This window comes from Parambassis ranga, chromosome 7 (assembly GCF_900634625.1).
Source record: "Parambassis ranga chromosome 7, fParRan2.1, whole genome shotgun sequence".
Taxonomy (NCBI): Eukaryota; Metazoa; Chordata; class Actinopteri; family Ambassidae; genus Parambassis; species Parambassis ranga.
Window position 1 is genome coordinate 3135348 of NC_041028.1, and position 21322 is coordinate 3156669.

At 45.0% G+C, this 21322-nt stretch overlaps 2 protein-coding genes across 2 annotated transcripts; one reads left to right on the plus strand and one right to left on the minus strand.

The window, feature by feature from the left end:
• Positions 1-14715: 14715 nt before the first annotated feature.
• On the plus strand, positions 14716-17204 carry LOC114438563 (tubulin alpha-1B chain). Its single transcript, XM_028410017.1, has 4 exons — positions 14716-14824; positions 15658-15880; positions 15967-16115; positions 16209-17204. The coding sequence occupies exons 1-4, from the start codon at positions 14822-14824 to the stop codon at positions 17187-17189; spliced, it is 1356 nt and encodes a 451-aa protein (XP_028265818.1). The 5' UTR covers positions 14716-14821; the 3' UTR covers positions 17190-17204.
• Positions 17205-17402: 198 nt separating this feature from the next.
• Positions 17403-21033, minus strand: pink1 (PTEN induced kinase 1). Its single transcript, XM_028410016.1, has 8 exons — positions 20552-21033; positions 19775-20059; positions 19591-19694; positions 19330-19512; positions 19064-19227; positions 18851-18978; positions 18498-18728; positions 17403-18313 (listed from the first exon to the last, which is right to left on the minus strand). The coding sequence occupies exons 1-8, from the start codon at positions 20906-20908 to the stop codon at positions 18029-18031; spliced, it is 1737 nt and encodes a 578-aa protein (XP_028265817.1). The 5' UTR covers positions 20909-21033; the 3' UTR covers positions 17403-18028.
• Positions 21034-21322: the final 289 nt, after the last annotated feature.

Sequence of the window (21322 nt, forward strand, 5' to 3'; positions counted from 1 at the left end):
TTTTGTGTTTTATGTGTGAGATTTTCTTTACGTTTGAGTTTTTATGGGTGGTACTCTGCAATATAGAGGGGGTTCTCTGGTGGATACATGGTCATCGGATGACATTGGATTATCACTGGCTTCGGCCTACCTACAATTCACCTGTTGGAGTTGCAATAGCAGACAGCTAGCATTGTTAGCTTCCAATTCAATTCAATTCAGTTTTATTTAAACAGCGCATTATACAATTAGAAATTGTCTCAAAGCGTTTCATAGAAACCCAGAGCCTGAACCCCCTTAAGAGCACTGTGGCAAGGAAAAACTCCCTTTAAGAGGAAGAAACCTTGAGCAGGACCCGTCTACTTAAAGGTTTCAAATTTCCTTTTGATGCACTTTTTGTTAATTTGTTTTTACAATCCGATAGCAACCGATTAGTTTGGCAGTTTGGCTTTAAAACGAAGAATATGACTCATCTGTGGAAGCTATAAAACACTAAAAACATCAGCCAATCCTCCGGGTGGACCCTGCGCAGAGTATTGGCTGGTTGTTACACTGGTTGTTGGGAGGCGTGGCTTCGGGGTGAGCTCCGAGAGAAAGGGGCGTGTGTTTACTTTCCAAATCTGGCTGACTGAGTTTTCAAAATCTCCTACCCTAACCTTTAAGGAGGAACCATTCTTGCTGCCAGTCGGCCGGGTAGAGGAGGAGAAGAAGAGGGAGACAGGACAGAGGAAGAAGGAGAGAGAGAGAGACAAACGTGCAGCAAACATTATACAGTACAGCTTCCACCTTCCATCTCTTTCCTCCTGCCATCAGACTGGTTGTCTGCTAGTCATCAACCATCACCTGTGCCTGCTGACCTCTGGCCACTGGACTGCTTGTGGGCCTTCGGGCAGAGGCCTGCTTGCTAGCCTCCTGTTAGCCTTCAATCATTGGCCTGCCTGCTAGCCTTTGGTCTTCACCCTTGTTTGTTTGCTAGCCTCCAGGCCCATTATTATTCACTACATAAATAATCTTGGACACAATATTCCAAACTCAACTTTTCATTTTTATGCCGATGACATGGTTATATATTGCACAGCGCTCCTGCCGAGGCCTTCAAATATTTACAATTTGCATTTGATAAAGTTCAGGATCAACTTTGTCACTCACCATCGTGTACGCTAAAGTTAACTGGACGTCTTTATATGCCTGACGCCTCAGCCATTGGTCTGTATTCATTTACAAAACCATTCTGGGCACCACCCCTCCCTATCTTTCTTGTCTTTTAATGTCATAATCTCCGTTCAATGGATGTTCTGCAATTATTAGTCCCCAAACCTTTTCTGGAGATGAAGCTGTGTGTGAGGCTGCATGTGTGTGTTCTGTCAAGTTGATTCTCTTATTCCTGGTATTTTCTCCTGCAGGAGTGGAGCCTCTTCACAGAGCCAAAGGACTTTTTAACATTAAGTCACCTGGAAACCAGGTTTGTGATCAGACCGGCAAAGACTAAAATTGGACCCTAGTTTTGTTGTTTGTTGTTTGTTGTTTGAGTTTACAGTGAAGATGAAGACAAAAGTTGATGAATGTTGTTTTGTCTTTAGAAATCAGAGCAGGTGCTTCCACACTGTGAATGGGTGCAGATCATCTGGACTTCATTACAGAGTTGCTGAGATAAAAGGGAAGCTTTGTTATTGTCTTTGTTCAATAATAAGTGGTAAATTCAAACGCTTCAGCGTCAGGTCAACGCTTCCAAACTAACAAAGTTTGTCTCCATCTAGTGGTGAACAGGAGGAATGTGCCACTTCCAGAGCCACAGCTGAAAGCAGTGATAATCAGAGCACATGGAGCTCAGGAACAATGCACAGACTGCAGAGGTGGATCCAGGCTGTCTGAGGACAGGCGCCGGCGCTGTCTGCTTGTTTTTTTTTTAAGTTGAATTTAGTTGTAAATTGTGTCATCATGTCTGATTTTCCCTCTTTAGGCCTTGAAGGCTTTCCTTGGTGCTTTCTGGGAGACGTTGCACTGGATTGAACTCAACAAGGTGAGTGGATGTTTCCTGGCTGCTTCACTGCTGATGGTAGGACACACCAACCTGAAGACTCTGCTGTTTTTTCAGCTGCAGTCCTGTGAAGAGGTCCCTGACTGCAGCATGGCCTGCCTGGCAGATAAAGCATGTTCTTTGGCAGATGATGAGCGCTCAGACAAAAGTAGGATCGAGGACGAACAGTGGCAACGTCAGGCGTGTTGGCCTGGTCCTCAACTACAGCTACATCTGCCCCATCAGCGTTTGGTTTTACTCGTGTTGCCCTCATGTCTGCAGTGTTTTAACTCTGCATTGCAGATCATGTGTTATATTTGTTGTTAAACATGTTCTATCTTGTCCTCCTCAGCTGACGACCACATCACAGCACCAGTGCCACCAGCGCCTCTGCCTGCACCTGGTCGTCCACCAGCCAGGCCCCGCCTGTGGTCTGAGGAGACGTCTTCATGTCCCGCTGTGTCAGGTTATCGGCTTTCTTGTTATTTCTGTATGGCATGGGTTTTTTTTTCCATATTTTCTTACCTCACGCAGGCGGTATAGTGTAGTGATTTAAAAAATTATATTATTCATAGTATAATTAAATAAATTAACATAGATGTTGCATTAATAAATTAAATAAATGTAGTGTTCATAGTGGAAAGGTGCGACAAAGAAATTAGGTTAACCTAAATGTTAGGATTATGTCAGTAGACAACTAAAATATGCTTAATATTAAAGTAGATGTTTAAATAGAGCGGGTCGTCAGGGTCGCTTTGCCATCTAACTATAAAAATATATATATATAATTTTAATATAATATAAAATTAGTAGTGTTAGTGTTAAAGTAGGATTAAGATTAAATTAGTGTTTAGTGATGACAGGTGTTTAGGAGGTTGTGGTTGTTGTTTAGGGGGTGTGTGGATGCCGGCATCTGGTTAGTGTTGTTGTTGTTGTGGTGGTGGTTCTGTGTTGTGGGTTTATTGTTGTGTCTTACCATGTGCTGCTGTGGTTTTTGGTGGTTATGTGGTTTGGGTTTGATTGATGGGTTTTTTTGTTGACTGTGAATGGGCAACACCCAAAGGAGGGAAATGAATAGTGTGATGCTACAACACTGGCAGCCTTGACCAGTTTTGAAACACTGAAATGAAAATGGTGACAGCAAAGGACAAAGAAAAAATCCACATGGACAGAAAATCGGAAGCATTGACTGGAACAGCTCATGACTCCTTTAAAAAGAAGCATTGTGAGGATCTCTGAAGAGTTGAAGACCACAACAAAAGATCAACGCTTTCAGCAACTGAATGAGAACCTGGACAAACACACACTGGATCATACACTCAGTGTGCGCCACGTCAACATGATGACAAGCGCTATCACAGCAATGTTCCAATCAATCAGTCCATTTCTGAGGAGATGGGGACCATGGGACAGGCGTTTAATACGTCTGCAGGACAGGTGCTCCTGGACTGCTGTGGGAGCTTTGGGAGGCGTTGGAGTCTATGGCTTAGAATAGGCAGAATAAGCAAACAAGTGATAGTGTAGGAGAGGTAGGAGTTAAATTAAACCATTAGGCGCTGTGACAGGAAGCATATAAACTAGGACAATGTGGTGTAGAGCAAGCAAACACATGTAATAATAGAGGATGGTAGGACTGAGATAATTTAGCTGAAGTTTTGCTAAACATTCGTCATTATCGAGCAAAAAATCCAATAAAACGTGACGTACTTAAGTAGGCGTTTAAAGTCTGTGCTTCGTTACCACGTGCTAGCAGGATAGTAAGAACTGGACGTCAGGAAAACATGGCCTAGACCTTATTTACTAGTAGATCAAATTAGATCTTTAATGCCTAAGTATATGTAGGAAAGGGTTAGTAGTTGTTATAGTAGCACATTAGGGATGCAGAAGTTGTGTTAGCTGGTAGCTAGTGGTTGTAGGAGCTCTTGGTGCTGGGCATTTGGTTTGTTGTGATGGTTGTAGGTGGGTTGTTGACGATGGGCTAGTTGTTGGTCTTGGGGAGTTGTTCGGTGTAAAATGCCCAGAGTCGTTTGGTGTAATAAATAGGACAGGATACCAGGCAAACTAGTCAAAGCGGTAGTGTAGAGGCTAGAATTAATGGCCCAAACCTGGCGTCCTAAAAGTGAAGTTTATATGTTGCGTATATCATCTTATATGGTGCGTCGTTAGTGTTTAACAGAGCGTAACAAAAATAGTCGTTTAGGGTAATTTAGAGAATCTTCATCAACAATAAGAGTAGTTAATAGAAGTGAGACAGATTAAAGTGTCGGTGTCTAAACTAGGCAGGAAAATGAAATCGAATATTTTAAAGGAGAGGTGAAGCGTCAGTGTTCCCTTTAACTGTAAAAAATGTCAAGTAGTTGTGGCGTACAAAAGTAAATTCTTAGAACAAACTATGCTTCCTAAAAAAGGTGTAGCTGTAGAGTGCGTAAAGAAAGTCTAATGAAACTTAGGACGAGCTGGTAGCCAAAAGGGTCACTTTTCAGTTTTATGTAGGCAGCTAGGTAGCACAGCCACTATGGGTGCTTTTTATCATAGGCTGTCTGAGCACTGGAGGGCTTTTACAGAACAGTGGGTTGTTGGAGGAAATATGTGTGCGTTCATGGCTGTTTTGTTCTTCACAGAACCGCTGATGTGTCACCTGGAAGGCTGGATTTCTGCGGGTAAGGTACCGGTAATGTGTCTACAACTTAATACATCCTGCCAGTAAAGACACTTACCATGCTGCTACTTTTTTGCTTTGCAGGACCACTGATTCGTCACCTGGAAGGCCAGATTTCTGCGAGTAAGGTAATGCGTCTGCAACTGTTCTCTACACATGCTTCCAGTGAAGACGCTTGCTTACCACTGTGTTTGTTTTTGTTTTAGCTGCACAGGACCACTGATTCATGATTTGGAAGGCTGGATTTCTGCGAGTAAGGTAGCATGTTTGCTAGTCATCGTAACGCATCCTTTCAGTGAAGATGCTTGCTTACCACTCTGACTTGATTGTTCCACAGAACCGCTGAGTTGACACCTGGACCTCTGCAAGTGAGGTACTATGTCTGTAACTTGTAACACATCCTGCCAGTGAAGACACTTACACTTATTTTTCTTTTGCTTCGCAGGACCACTAGTTCGTGATCTGGAAGGCTGGATTTCTGCGAGTAAGGTAGCATGTTTTCTAGTCATCGTAACACATCCTTTCAGTGAACATTATTCCTTACCACTTTTTACTTCACAGGACCACTGATTCGTCACCTTGAAGTGTGGATTTCTGCCAGTGAGGTGATGTGTCTGCAACTCATCATAGTGCATCCTATCAGTGAAGATGGGTGCAATACTGCTGCGTGACTTGGATGTGTAGGTATTAAGTCTGCAAGTCATGGTAACGCATCCTACCTGAGCAGCTTACTCACAGTATTGCTTTGTGACCGTTTTGTCCTTGTATGCCTCGAAGAAATGGTGAAGGACTTGGTGGCCACTGCAGTTCAACCAGGTGCGATGAACTCCCCGTCACAGATTGTCACCATTGGCAATTAACAAAAGGAAGGTTATTGTCTTAAAATTGTCTGTCCTCTCCTCTGCAGATGAAGAGCACCCTGAAGCATCTGTGCATCGTCGCCTCTACCTGTCAGCGTGGTGTACAGTAATTGTTTTAGTATTCTCTCTGAGACCGCACCAACAGTCTATTGCAGATGTGGAGGTACTGTAAAACCTTGTGAAACTGTAGGTATTTAACTTGTGTGGTTTTCAGTTTTTTTTTTAAATGTCAGAGGACTTGTTCTAGGTTTGGCCGAACACTCGAGTAGAGTGTTTTGCCTTGTCTCCAGAACCCCGATGGGCAGGAAATCAAATCAAATGACTCTCTGGGTTGGAAACCTCACCACGAGTTTGGCTCCGGATGGATTCGGCATGCACCATCGTGCCCTGACTATTTGACTGACTGAGGGTCTGGGTGGTATTGTGTTGTGCAATGTAGGGTCAAGATTGTGGATGTTGTAGCTTAGATCCTAGAATGCCGGCATGTTGTTAGTTGGAGTTGAGCTTGTGTGGATTAGTTGATTAGTTTTGTGGCGGTCGAGGTGTGGTTTGTGTTGTTTGGGTGACTTGACTGGGACTGAGAGCGTACACAACAACAAAAGGACCAAGGAACGCCAAATGTGTCGCACAACGGGCACCAACGATTTCTCAATGTAACATATGCGTGGAAACGGTGACAGCAAGGAGACATTGTGGACAAATGACATACAAACATACTCAAACACAGTGTTGGAACAGAGCAGCACATGACTGCTAAATTAAAGGGCAAGGAGGAAAAATGCACAGTTGCAACAACAAATGAGCAATGCTATCAGCAAACACAATCAAAACCTGGATCAAAGCTGTGGATGACTTGGAAATCAATCAGTGGCATTTCAAAACAACAACGAAGGTGTCACAGCAATGTATCAATCAAGTACTTGCACAAGGGAGTTGTGGAAATGCAAGTACAGGTTCTGTGACCAACATGAAATTCAAATGCCATGTGTGGGGTGCTTGTTTTTGATATTTTAGCACCAACTGTCCATTTATGCCAATGGTGTGGGAAATGTGGGAAATGAACGTCATGTGTTTTATGGTGTGGGAAATTGCTGCTGGGTTGTCAACAAAGGTTTTGTGCTGCCTTTCACCTGAACAGGTGAGAGGTGGGGTCACTGCTCAAAGGACAAAGCAGAGATCCTTTTCTGGTCCCGCCCCTTGCGCTTTGTGGTGTCATTGCATCGCATAGTCAAGTTTTGTTTCTGTTGCTTATCTCTCAGGTACCCACTGCCACCCCAACTCCACCTAACACTGGGGTGGTGGGGGGTGGAGCAAAGACCAGAATCTGAGCTGGGGGACAAAAGCTGACCTGCTTGTTTTTTGTCAAGAAATGTGTATTCCAAGGTTTACTTGAAGTGTCCCTACTTTGCTGTTGAGTCCTTGTTTGTTATTGTCATGTTAACCTTGTTTAATAATGGTCTTCTGTACCAGGTGGTCTTGACCTGGACAGTTTTGGCCAGACTTGCATCACCACAAACCTAAACGTGCTTTATGTAATGGATCCATTTCTGTCAATACAGCCATGTCCAGAATTTGCTTTTGCAGAAATGAGCGTGATGTGATCGACAATTGGGGTGCGCCGTTGACGAGGAATGGTGAGTGGAGCTGGCAAGTGAATGTGTATGTTTGAGTTGGTGATTCACTGACATGTTTGTCTCTTGTCTTCCAGATGTTCCGGTGATGTCACTCCCTGGCTTCGCTGTGTTCCAGCCTGCGACTTTTCCTTTTGTACTAATGCCATGTTGTGAAATGACTGAATAAAGGTGGTTGATGGAAGTTTTTGTGGTTTGCTCATATTTGTGAGTTTGGAACATTGTAATGTGTTTTGATAAAGACAGATTTGAAGTTTACAGGATTGCATGCGTTATATTTTTGTGTGCTTTATACAGGGACTGGAGGATCTGGAGCAGGTGGTTGTGTCCTGCCAAACAGTGCCCTGGTTATACCTTTGCTAATGTCAAAGCCTTGGTATTGTAGTCGATAATTTGTTTCACACAATGTTTGTTTACAGTTGAGTGAATGACATTGTTGTGATAAGGTGGCTTTAAAAAGTACAACCAAGATGTGTCAGTAAAGGTTGTACACACAGTTTGAGTGTGTGAGTCATGCCATGAAGTTACAGTTATTACATACAATCTGTGTTTGAATCAAAATGTATATGCCATTGCAGTCATGTCATTGGAGTCCAGCCACGCTGACGTCTCCCAAATGGTAAGTTTGAAATGCATTATGCATTCATCAGTTAAATACATAATGTATTGCCTGCCATGGAAAGCCAAACACTTGGTGAATCCTTTGAAAGATGTTATTCCAAAGAGGTGTGATGGTGAAGCTGATCGTTTTATTGTGTCCGCAGGCCTGCGTGTCGTCAGATGTCGATGTGGAACTGCAGTCTGGACCTGTGAGACAGCTAGAGTTGTCCTGTCTTCCCGTCATCTTATCTTCAGCACTGGACCTCGTCTGGGTTGTGTTTGTTGCTGATGAATAACCATGTTGTTGGGTGTTGATGTCGGTGGTGGAACAGCAGGTTAGACCACGCCTTCTGGAGTGTCGGGAATGAGAGGGTGGTCGCTTACCTGAGGACACAATGTGTCTTATGTGTGTATTGTATGTTCAGTAATGTAAGTGTGCTGTTGCAGGTGTGTTTGAATTTGTGTGTGTTTTGTTTCCAGAGGTCCTGCTGTGGTTGTTTCTGTCAGAGTTGGGAATGTGCCGGAGGGTGTGAGGAGGCCCCCCTGAGGATCTGTGGTGTATGGTATGTTAGTGGTTGTTGACCTGACAGATGCGTAATGAGTAACATTAGTGTTGTTTGTATGTGATGGGGAATCCATGTTTGTTTATGTAATGGTAGTGTTTATGTAGTGATGTTATATGTAATGTGTGTAAGTGGTGATAGATTTTTGTTTTTGCAGGAGCACTTTGTCGCTGGCGGCCCAAGGAGCGAGTCCATGGAGTTGTGGGATGATGTCATCGGAGACTGTGTGTTGTTGTAATGAATAAATGAACCCTCATGTTGTTGTTGTATGTGGGGTCTGCAGTGATAGTGTTTGTGTGGTGTTGTTTAGATGCGGTACTGTGTAATGTCAGTGAGACTGTGTTGTTATTGTGACTCTGTGCTTTCAATGTGACTGTCAGCCGTGCACAGACAGTGTTGTAATTGTATTGTCTGTGTTGATTGATGTCCTAATAAAGGTTGCGTTTGGTCTTTGAAGCAGTTGTCCGTGTGTCTTTGTCCACCTGTTGGTGATGTCACACTGTGTTGTCCAGCAGGAGAAGGACAAGTGGAACCTGTGCACCAGTTCTCCTGTCGGCACAGTGGCTGCGGTGGTAATGCTGCTTGTGTGGTAGTAGTCGAGCGTCAGTTCGATTCCCGGTTGGGACTACCTGCAAAGTACAGCTAATGTTGGTTCGGGGCTGTGTGTGACAATGCTGCGTACCCCAATGTAGGCCGGAATGCTGCGTCAGTCAAGTCAAAGTTGGCCGGAATGCTGCGTAACCCAGTCGTTGTCTCGGATCAAGTACTTGTAATAAGTACTTGTGAATTGCCTCGCCTCGCAGAGACGCAGAGACGAGACGAGACGAATCATGAGACATGAGACTCGAGACTCCTTCGAGACTCGCCAACGACTTAGACTTTGAATTGGAATCGGAATCGGGGCCAAAAACCGGACCAAAAACAGACTAAGTGACAACAAATTACCTTCAAGTAATAACACACATTTGATTCTTTTCTTAAAGTCAAACTACTTTATTGGACTACCTTACCATAACACAACAATTACAAATTGTTTCACTTGTGCTTTCTACATCACATCATGCATTTCAGAGTTATGTACATAACACACACCTACACATACTCCTCATACACACACAAGGCACAAGCCTCTACAACAATAACATGTTTCAACAACACTGGCCATCCTACTCCTACTTACATTTGCATGTCTGCAACTACACATTTTGCAAACATTATGATTCTGACTCTGACTCTAAAATACAGACCTGTGGCCTAGCTTGACTAAAACATACCACGTCCTCCTAAGCTCTGCCATGTTCTTCTCTCCTCCTGAACTCAGGGAACCTTTCATGAGCCTGATCCGTCCACTGTGGTCTCTGGACATCTCGACTGCAACGCTCCTTCTGACACCTGAAAGTACCAAAGACACACAAACAACACAGAGCACCGTCACTAAAAACACACAAACAGGACACATAAGAAAACTGCTCCAACATCAGGTACACCTACTATCATCAATATAACCCCAGCATAAACACACACAACAAACAACAGGCACAGTTCACATCGAGGAGGACAGGAGCCTCAACATGGAAGTGTACAGGAAACCCACACACAGGCCCAGTACCTGCTGTTTGATTCACACCACCCACAGGAACACAAGCTGGGAGTCATCAGGACCCTGCAGCACAGAGCACAAACTGTACCAACCAGCTCAGAGGGGAAGAAGAAGGAGCAACACCACATCCGGAAGGCCCTGCAAACCTGTGGCTACCCCAAGTGGGCACTCATCAAAGCCACAAAGACCCCCCAACAACAACAAGAAGGACAACAGCCGACGGAGAAAGAACATCTCCATTCCATATGTGTCAGGAGTATCAGATCCACAGGATCTTCAACAACCATGACATCCCAGTCCATTTCAAACCCATGACAACACTGAGACAGAGACTGGTTCACCCGAAGGATCAGATTCCCAGGGAGAAACACAGCAATGTGATACATGCAGTCCAGTGCAGTGAGGAATGCTCTGATCTGTACATTGAAGAAACTAAACAACCACTCCGTTCCGCCGTTCACCTCCACCTCAAAGACAAAGGACACTCCTTTGAGGACAACAATGTTCACATCCTAGACAGAGAGGACAGATGGTTTGAAAGAGGACTCAGGAAGCATCTATGTTAAGCTGGAAGAACCTTCCCTTAACAGAGGTGGAGGCCTCAGACATTATCTTTCTACCACATACAATGCAGTGATTCCATCCATTCCCAGGAAGTTTGCACATACTCACGGCAAGAACAAAGGGCTGTCAACCAGTCCCCCTCCGGCAGTCTCATAGTGGTTAGACACACCTGGCCCAGTCAGCCAGACCATCACAGGTAATTATGGAAACATTTAGTGCTATTGTTTTTAAGTTTGACCCAGACCCACCCACTGAGGTCTGCAACCACATATAAACCATGTTTCCCCACCAAACAGTTAGAACTGATGAAGCTGCTTGGATGAGCAGTGAAACTTCTTCAAGAAACCTCTACAAGTCCAGACGCCTCGCTTCAATCTTCTCTACATATTATGACCTAGATGACTGAGAATCTTCATCAACATGAAACCAACAGGCACCAAAATTCAACACAACTACCTCTACTTCCCAACTTTCCAACAGGGAACTCAGTCAGTCAAAAACATAGGGCCTGACAAAAACACTGCACTATGAGCTAACACCTGAACACATACCACTGTTTGCACACTCAAAGGAGGGGTCCTGATAAACCTCCCACACAACATAAGACACACCACAATGAACACACACTTCACCACAATGAACACACTGCACACCTGCAACTACTGTGATCTTACAGGACTCTCAACTGAAACCGCCGCACAGTCCCCTTTGACTATCACCAAAACACAATGTTCACATACAAGCACATACTCAACAACTCAATCAATGCAGGACAGGCACAACTCACACTGCAGCTACAACTACCAAACACACATCAATGACAAATCATTTACATACTTAATAACCTGTACATACTTAATATTTTAGATTTTATTTGTATCTATTCTCTGTTCGACTTTACTGTGTCTTATATTTCAAGCTGCTCACTTGTGCCTTAAATTTACAAATACAGTTTTCTGAATCTCAATCTGAATCCCGGGACCACCTAAAACCCTTCTGAGCATGCTCTAAATGACCAAATGGAGAAATCACTCAACGTTGACAATGACGTTTGGATGATGACTTAACATCCAGCATGGTCTGGGTACATCTGAAGCATGCTGCCGCTGTTGTGAGCAGGTGCGCCTACAGTTATAACACCATTCATTAGACTAAAACATTGAAATACGTCAATGTTCATATGCTCAAAACACACGGGCAGCCTAACACAGGCAAGGCAGCTTTCCATGTTTAGCTGACATGCCATGTTTGTCATTGAGCTGTGATAGACACTTTATCATAGCAAATGTTCAGTGCCTGTTTACAAGGATCACGTACAGCAGAGAATCACTTCTGGACATCGGAAAAGTTTACCACAAACTAAATTCAGAACTTTTGGACTACAGCTCTCTTCTCCTCTGTACGGATCCCACCAACTCCAGCCGGCAGAACGCACCACAAAGCCCGAGTAAACAAAGGGACCTGCGAACAGCTAGATGGAAACGGGGCAAGAGAGGAGGGCTACATGCTAGGCTTAAGGCTAGAGGTACACAACCACCACTACCCAGCCTTCAATTACTCAACTCAACTCAACTCAACTTTATTTATAGAGCACTTTAAAATCAACCAAGTTGGCCAAAGTGCTGTCCACAAATACAAAAGCATATAAAACACATGAAGATAAAAAGAACAATAAAAACATAGTAAAAACATAAAACAGTAAAAGTCAACATCTCAGACTGAGTTAAAAGCCAAAGAGAAAAGGTATGTTTTCAAAGAGGCCAACCACAGCGTTAGGACTACTACATGACATCATTGGCAAATACGACTGCACACCCGGATGCCCGGTTTGTTGTTGCCGGGGATTTTAACCACTGCAACCTCGGGTCTGTGCTCCCAAAGTTTCACCAATATGTGACGTTTCCTACAAGGAACAACAACACTCTGGACCAGGTCTACAGCAACGTGAAGGGCGCATACAAGGCCCGTAAGCAAATCCATCAAATTTGGATGGACATGGTGCTTCAGGACTGCTTTAATGCTACAAACTGGGATGTGTTTAAAACTGCTGCTTGGAGAGAGGAGGACTGTTCTGTGGACTTAGAGGAATATGCATCAGCCGTCACCAGCTACATCAGCACCTGTGTTGATAACATTGTCCCCACCAAGTGCTGCAAAATATTTCCCGATCAGAAACCCTGGATGAACTGTGAGGTGCGCTCTATGCTACATGCACGCTTCACTGCATTCAACTCTGGTGATGCTGAAGCCTACAAAAAGGCCAGGTATGATCTACGTAGATCCATCAGGGAGGCCAAGAGACTCCCGAGGAGCAGTACGGGTATGAGTTCTACTCGCTTCGAACACCCTCACCCACACCAAACACCACAGAGGGATTCTACCAGCAGAGGCAGCACAGAGCTCTTCACTCACTCTGACATCAACTGAGGTACGCAGGGCTCTGAGGAGGACAAACCCCCGAAAAGCAGCCGGCCCTGACAACATCCCTGGCCGTGCTTTGCTCTCAGTCATCTGTGCCCACATGCTTCAAGACCACCACCACAGTGCCCCTCCTCAAGAAAAACAAAATAACCTGTTTGAATGACTATTGCCCCTTCGCCCTCACCTCCACTGTAATGAAGTGTTTGAGAGGATGGTCATGTTCCACATCAAAGACACCATCATGGATACCTTAGACCCCCTGCAGTTTGAAAACAACACCTTTGTTGATCCACTACTAGCCTAGCCTAGCCTAGCCGACCACCGGTGCCTCTCCTTGTCGCTTTCTCCATACACCCACAACGTGATTCTGTGGAATCCAGCACGAACCCAACACGCTCTGCTTCGTATCACACCGTAGATCCGTTCCTTAGCAGTCTTCAGCGGTTGTTTGTGGACCCGGCGGATCCAGTTAGCCGCATAGCTGCTAATGCTAGCTCCCGGTAGCCTGCAAAGCTACAGCGTCCAGGCTTGCTTCTACAGGCAGCACCGCTAGCGCCAGCGCAAAGTCCCTCGTGGAGAACAACATATTTCCCACAGTCGACTGTATCCTGCGAGGCTCCAGGTCCATCCACAGAGCGTATTATTGACCATTAGCTTCGGAGCGACTAGCATGCGTGTGCGGCAGCGGCACGGCGTGCTGACAACAACAGTCACGTGGTCTACGGGTAGTCATTCGGACCAAACCAGCCTCTTAGCGCAGGACCGTATCATTCCGGCTTCTGAACATCCGCTCACTAAGATGAGAAAAACATGAGATGTATCATGAACAATGTGACAGAAGATGAAATACATTAAAAATGTTCTAAACAGGACATTTGTATTGTTTAGTTGTTAATGAGTTTGTTGTAACGGGGAAAGTCCAGCCTGCTTTAGTGCAGAGGTGGCATTGCTTAATACAGAGTAAACAGACTATCCAATGTAGTTACTTATTGAGGTTGTGTAGGTGTAAGCTCAGTGTGAGATAAATATTTATCCCATATTGCCAGTGATTAGAACAAATGCATAAAATGAGTGTGATGGTCTGCTTTCTTAGAATAACTGCCAGCCTGATCTCAGCTTCTATCTTTAACCAGGGCCAATACCAAGATATGCACTAGTGTCAAAAATGCATTTTTTTATCGAGGGAGGGCAACTTTTAACAGCTGATAACATTAATGTAGCTGTGACTTCAATGGGGCATGTTTTGTTTTTAATCCCATAAAATGTTACACAAAATTTCATTTTAATGTACCTTTTTCTATTTTTGTAATTTAATGTCTCCATAAATTAATTTCTGTTATGTCAGCTCCAAATTATAATATAACCTGTAATTAACCTGTTAGTTTAAATCACAGCTTCTTTTTATACCTGTGTTCATGAAGTACCCAGGCGCCCCCAAGCGGCACATGCATGTACTGCAGCTGTACGTCTTATAAACCTTTAAAAACGGGTTTTTTATCCATGAAAACAACAGAGCTGACACAACTTGTTTATATGATGTGTGCATTAGGTGGGGATGAAGTGGTCTTGTACAAATATGGGATTATCAACAAACCATAATCTTAAAACATGTACAAATTAAAGCAGCAAAGCAGACTGGAGATAATCTCAAATTATAGCAGAATAACCCGTTTTAAACGGTTTAATTTCATCATCTTCCTCCTTCCATTTGTGAATCGGTTGCAGGGGAGACTTGATGTTTCACCAGCAGACGGAGGAAGGAGGGTGGAGGAGGAGGCGGAGGAGGGTTTTGCGTTTGCGCACTTCACCTGCGCTCTTCCAGTGGCACCTTGCGTCAACAGAGCATCTCAGACGGACCGCGCTCTCCTCAGACGCGAACACTCCTGCAGACTTGTCTCATTACATTACATAATAACGACGAGCCATCATGGTAAGACCGGTTAATTCTCTACTGCCAGCATTTTATTCACAGATTATCTGCCTTTACATATGTAAATTATGGAAAACAAAGGAAAAATAAGGCGTTTTTTTTACCGAGGTGTCACCAACAATGCAGCTGGTTTTCTTGCTGGTTTTTTTTCCTCTGCCTGAATATTAATTGTTTAATAATCGATAAAAACGCTGTAAGACATCGAATATTCCTTTGTATTGTGTGGAGTCATGCGCTGCAGGATAATCCTCTCACACATGCTTCGTCCGAATCCGCTTACAGACCTTTGGTTGTGCAGTTTTTTTTTTTTGTTTTTTTTTTTACACTAACACAGCCTGATTCAGCCTGATTTTTTTCCGAGCCGGCGGTTATATAAATGTTTATTACATCAATTTAAAACGCCCTGATCTAAAAATGGGCGTACATCAAATTAAATAAATAAATAAATCCCACCGTGTTTTATGTGCTATATAAAATCTAAGGCTCTCATGTTTGGTTTATTATGTGTGGAAAAATACAAAATAAGCACATTAAAATAAAACATTTTTATTTCACACGTGAACGCAGCCTTTTTAAAAAAGAGCCTGCACACTGCAACATGTCTGACCTAGATAATCCCTTCTCTCTCCACAGTAATCCTGCAGACCGTTATGTCGCAGCACGAAATGCACGACTGACTGAATCAGACATGTTAGAAAAAAAAAGAGGAGGAGATTTTTTTTTTATGTTAATTTGCGCCACAGATAAAATGTGTTTGATTCCTCCTCTTTCATACTTACACAGAATAAAATGTCTGTTTTTCTGATCCAAATCTCTTCTTCTTCCCCCCACAGCGTGAGTGTATCTCCATCCACGTCGGTCAGGCTGGTGTGCAGATTGGCAATGCCTGCTGGGAGCTTTACTGCCTGGAACATGGGATCCAGCCGGACGGACAGATGCCCAGTGACAAGGCCATCGGAGGAGGAGATGATTCCTTCAACACCTTCTTCAGTGAGACTGGAGCTGGAAAACACGTCCCCAGAGCTGTCTTTGTGGACCTGGAGCCCACTGTCATTGGTGAGAACCATCACGTCTGACTAAACTCAAGTTGCAGTGAAATATCTGAGCTTCAGCTCATCAGATGTCTGCTTTTGTCTCCTTAGATGAGGTGCGCACTGGGACCTACCGCCAGCTGTTCCACCCTGAGCAGCTGATCACTGGCAAGGAGGATGCTGCCAACAACTACGCCAGAGGACACTACACCATCGGCAAAGAGATCATCGACCTGGTGCTGGACAGGATCCGTAAGCTGGTGGGTGACTGCTCTTAGGGCCTTTATTGTGATGTTTGTCTCCAGAATGACATGACTGTGTCTAACATCTGTCTGCTGTGTCTCTGTCCTCAGGCGGACCAGTGCACCGGTCTTCAGGGATTCCTGGTGTTCCACAGCTTCGGTGGTGGTACCGGCTCTGGTTTCACCTCCCTGCTGATGGAGCGTCTGTCAGTCGACTATGGCAAGAAGTCCAAGCTGGAGTTCTCCATCTACCCAGCTCCCCAGGTGTCCACTGCTGTGGTGGAGCCCTACAACTCCATCCTCACCACCCACACCACCCTCGAGCACTCCGACTGTGCCTTCATGGTGGATAACGAGGCCATCTACGACATCTGCCGCAGGAACCTCGACATCGAGCGTCCTACCTACACCAACCTGAACAGGCTGATCAGTCAGATCGTGTCCTCCATCACAGCTTCCCTTCGTTTCGATGGTGCCCTCAACGTTGATCTGACAGAGTTCCAGACCAACTTGGTGCCATATCCCCGTATCCACTTCCCTCTGGCCACCTATGCCCCTGTCATCTCTGCTGAGAAGGCTTACCATGAGCAGCTCTCAGTGGCTGAGATCACCAACGCCTGCTTTGAGCCAGCCAATCAGATGGTGAAATGCGACCCCCGCCATGGCAAGTACATGGCCTGCTGCCTCCTGTACCGTGGTGATGTGGTGCCTAAAGATGTCAATGCTGCCATCGCCACCATCAAAACCAAGCGCAGCATCCAGTTTGTGGACTGGTGTCCCACTGGTTTCAAGGTCGGCATCAACTACCAGCCTCCCACTGTGGTTCCTGGTGGAGACCTGGCCAAGGTGCAGAGGGCTGTGTGCATGCTGAGCAACACCACTGCTATTGCAGAGGCCTGGGCTCGCCTTGACCACAAGTTTGATCTGATGTACGCTAAGCGTGCCTTCGTTCATTGGTATGTAGGTGAGGGTATGGAGGAGGGAGAGTTCTCTGAGGCCAGAGAGGACATGGCAGCTCTGGAGAAGGATTATGAGGAGGTTGGAGTAGATTCTATTGAGGGTGAGGGAGAGGAGGAAGGTGAAGAGTATTAAAAGCAACAGGAAGGAGTTCGACAGGAAATTCTGCAGTGTTCACAAGCACATTCCAAACAGAAATGTTTGCCTAATAAATAAAGGTTTCTCTGTAAAACCCATTAAAATGTGAGTTTGGCTCTGCCCTAATAAAGTGGTTTGTGTGTTATTATTAACATTAGTTACGGACCTTTCTAGTGGGGAACATCTTAAGAAATGACTCACATTCAGAGCTTCTTTAAACACTTTTATTCTCAAACACGGCAGAAAAATCTACAAAACATTTCCTTTCACACCACACCACCAGTGCGGGGAATCGAACCACCTTGTCGCTCTTGTGGTTGGCAGACAACTGCTTTTACCTCCTGAGCTAGAGCCGCCCCTAACTGGACAGCTACACATCCACACTCTATATAATTAAATGAGTAGCAGATCGTAGTGAAGTCCCTACATTCCACTTAGTATGGAGGGTTTTCCATGCATAAAGTGCAGAAAACATGCAGTCTTACACCAACACACCACTGGCTACCAGCTGTTAAATCATGAGCATAAGGACTGTTACCCTACACAGTAGAGTCAATTAAGTACAATTTCATACTTCAATCTAAAATACCAGCATCCGCCTCCACTGTGCAGAAGTTGTCAGAAAAAACAGTGCGTTTGTGCATCAGAGCTTGTCAAAGAAAACGTCCACTCTCACAGCAGCCATTGGTTTTTAGCTTTTCTGTCTAATTTTAGCTTAAGGAGAAGTTAAACAGACTCCAGCAGGGCTATTTCTCCCCAGATAGTAGACTTACAACAATAAAATGTAGCTCTCTGACTTATTTTAATGTGAGCCATGTGTGGGACTGGGAGTGAAACTAGGCAGACATTATACAGGCCTGGTGCTGCTCTCGTCCATAGAGGAGGAAGCCGACGGCAGTGCGCAGGTCTTCCAGGTCTAGGTTGGACAGGAAGCTCCTCTGAAGCTCCGCCTCAACCCTGTTCCCACTGGATCCTCTGCAGCCCTTCAGGAGAACCACCGCAGACTGACACAGCAGCCAATCAGCCAGCTTCTTCATCCCAGCACTGTCCTGATTCACCAGAGCCCTCTGACCCCAGAGGCTGAGGTGAAGCATGTTAGCAGCCACACAGGCACTGGGGCGCTGGAGAGGAAGAAGAGAGGAAGAAGAGCATGTGAACGCAATGCAATTCAGATATTGATATATTTAATTAGAATAGACAATAGCTTGAGTGCATGCTGTTGCACACAGACAACAGAAACATTAGCAAGGTCAGATTCCTGTGATTAAATAAGAATGCATTACACTAACACTCCTTGCTTATTACCTTGCTGGGGTTCCTCCTGAGGAGTAATTTAATCACCAACTGCACATCAGCCGGAACAGCAGAGGGCAGCAGAGGGAGCTGGTCTTCCCGGTAGGTCCTGCTGTCCAATCCCTGCGCTCCATAGAACGGGTTCTGCTGTCCAAATATCTCATAGGAGATGGCAGCCGCAGCCCAGGCATCTGCTTTGCTGTAGTCAATAAACACACCAGATCCTGGAACTGCTGTCACCACCTGTTGGTCATTAAATAGTAAGTAGTTGGTTCGGGTCAAGGGAACGATTCATTTTCTGTGTTAAGACACGTTATAGCTGTATTTGGACTTTGGAATTAGAACAACAAACTACTTCAGCCCACCTCAGGAGCCATTAGAGACGCGTTCCCCCCTCGGCTGACCCACATGCTGTTGAAGGGCAGCTGTAGACTGGAGTCTCTCTGGGCCAGACAGCAGCCAAAGTCAGTGATCACCAAACGGGGGACGCCATCTGAAATAGAAGTGAAATCAAAATTAACACGCACAAAACTCTGGGTAATGGAACCATCATTAGTTTAAACAGTCATTTCTCTGACCTGAGTCAAACTCCAGCAGCACATTGTCTGATTTGAGATCCCTGTGAGCCACCCCCTGTCTGCACAGATGGGCGACGCCCTCAAGGAGCTGCAGCGCCATCAGGGAGGCGTGCCTGCGCTCTGGGGTGTACGCTGCCAGGTACTGCCGCAGCGTGCCGGGGTAGCTATGACAGGGAAATCCACAGTAAAGCATACGTAGATTCAGAAAAAACTTTTCTGGATGCATTTAGCTTTCAATCATAAACGTCTGTCAAACGATGCCTCACTTCTTCATGACCAGGAAGAGAGTACGGTTGTTGCCCAGACCAGCGGGGTTAAGCCTGGCTGGCAGCACGTCCGGATACTCTTCCAGGGCACATGGCAGCAGTGGGACGTCGGCTGTGAAAGCCCGGAACACTCTGATCACATTAGGGTGCGCCGACACTCTTTTGGGAACGACTCCAAAATGCCTGCGTGGTGGAGAGATCACAGGCACTCGTGACAACGTTCTTATCGATGGGCCAGAAAACAAGAGGTGCAAGAGTTACCCATCCAGGATGATCTGTTCCTTTTCCTGCTTCATGGCAAGCGGGCCCGCAGGCACCAGCTCCTGTGACATGGATTTTAATATCGCCTCACTTGATGACCCTGCCTGCAAATAAGTACCATCAGAAAAAGACACATCAGTACTTAAATACTTATTATAAGATTATTCTGTTGGAGAACACTGACCCCAAAGTTCCACATCATCTTGATAGCCAGTGGGAAGTTTCTCAGTGAGCAGCAGCTCAGGGACTGAGTTCTCTGACTTTCCTCTTCTTCGTTTATCTGCACCAGGGGGGACGTCCTGTCGTCATGATTCTTCTTCTTCTTTGGAGGGGCGAACGGAGCCGCGGCCTCGTACACAGCCGCATTGGAGCCTTTCCCTATCTGGTTCCCAATGACGTAATCTTCCAGTTTGTATCCAGAGGTAAACGGCTTGAGCGGGCTCTGGAATCCCTTCTTCCTGAATACAGCCTACAGATTTGAAGAAATGAAACATAATAAGCCGCACATCCCACAGGTCAGGCTCCCATCAGCCGTTAAATCCAAGCTTCCAAACCACAGGGAGGTTATTTGTGACTAAATTTCAGCTTTATTTTTATTTTTCTAGTTTCGTTGTATGGCTTCTGATTCTTATTCTGATTCTTATCTCTCCTTGTAAAGCAACTGTTTTGAAAAATGCAAAATAAATACATCAATAATAAACAAATCAATACATTTAAATGAGTTAAGAAGGAAATAAGCAAAAGGGATTGTTGAAAAAAAAGTTTAAAGGATGGAACCAACTTTTTTCATAACTTTGATCCAGACATAATGTTTGAAACAACAACAAACTGCACATTAGGTCTATTTACTGCACTAAATCAGTGCGTTTCTTTTTTTTACTAATTACTTTATTAAACGGTAAAGGCAAAGTAACCTGTATAGGTAAAAAAAACCCTGGTCCGGTTAGTGCGGGGACCATACCTGGATCTCCCGGCATGTTGCCGCACTCTTCCGGTCCTCCTCCAGCTGTTGTTCGATGAGCCCCACACCGAGGCCGAAAGCCAAAAACACGGCCCTGTTCCGCGGCGAGCCGCCGGTGAACCCCCTCCTGAAGCCGGCGGACTGCAGCTGAGCTGCCAGGCCCTTCAGAGAGGTGCGGTAATACCGGTACCGAGACGGCAGGAAAGCCTGAGGCTGAACGGTGCGGACCGACGGGCCTACACGGAAACGATCAGCTCGGAGCTTCGCTGCGAATCGGCCACCGGATTTAAAGAGACCCAGCTGAAGGACCGACCGGCCCAGCTCGAGTCCCCGGCTAATGGCGTGTTTCACGGACATAATTCAGCCGAAAAAAGAGGCGACTTGCGCCGTTTTACAGCCCACGAAAACTTCTCACAGGGAACACTTACGTAAACAAACAAATCCACTGCTGCCGCTACTGAGCATGCGCAAACATGCCAAGCGTTCTTCTTCTTCTTCTTCTTCGGCCTGTTTACAAGGCGCCCCCTAGCGTCTACTTTTTAAATATTGTAAAAACAAAATACTTGTCAACAGGCATATTTATCTACTTATTACAATGCTGATGAAAATATTTAAATTACTTGAAGTTACTTAAAATCCATAAAAAACTGAATAATTTATAAATCCATTAACAAAGTGGAATAATATACTTTATGTCAGCTAAATACTAAATAAATCATTTTAAAAAATTGCAAGCCGCACACATCAATATTGTTATATTTACATTTATTA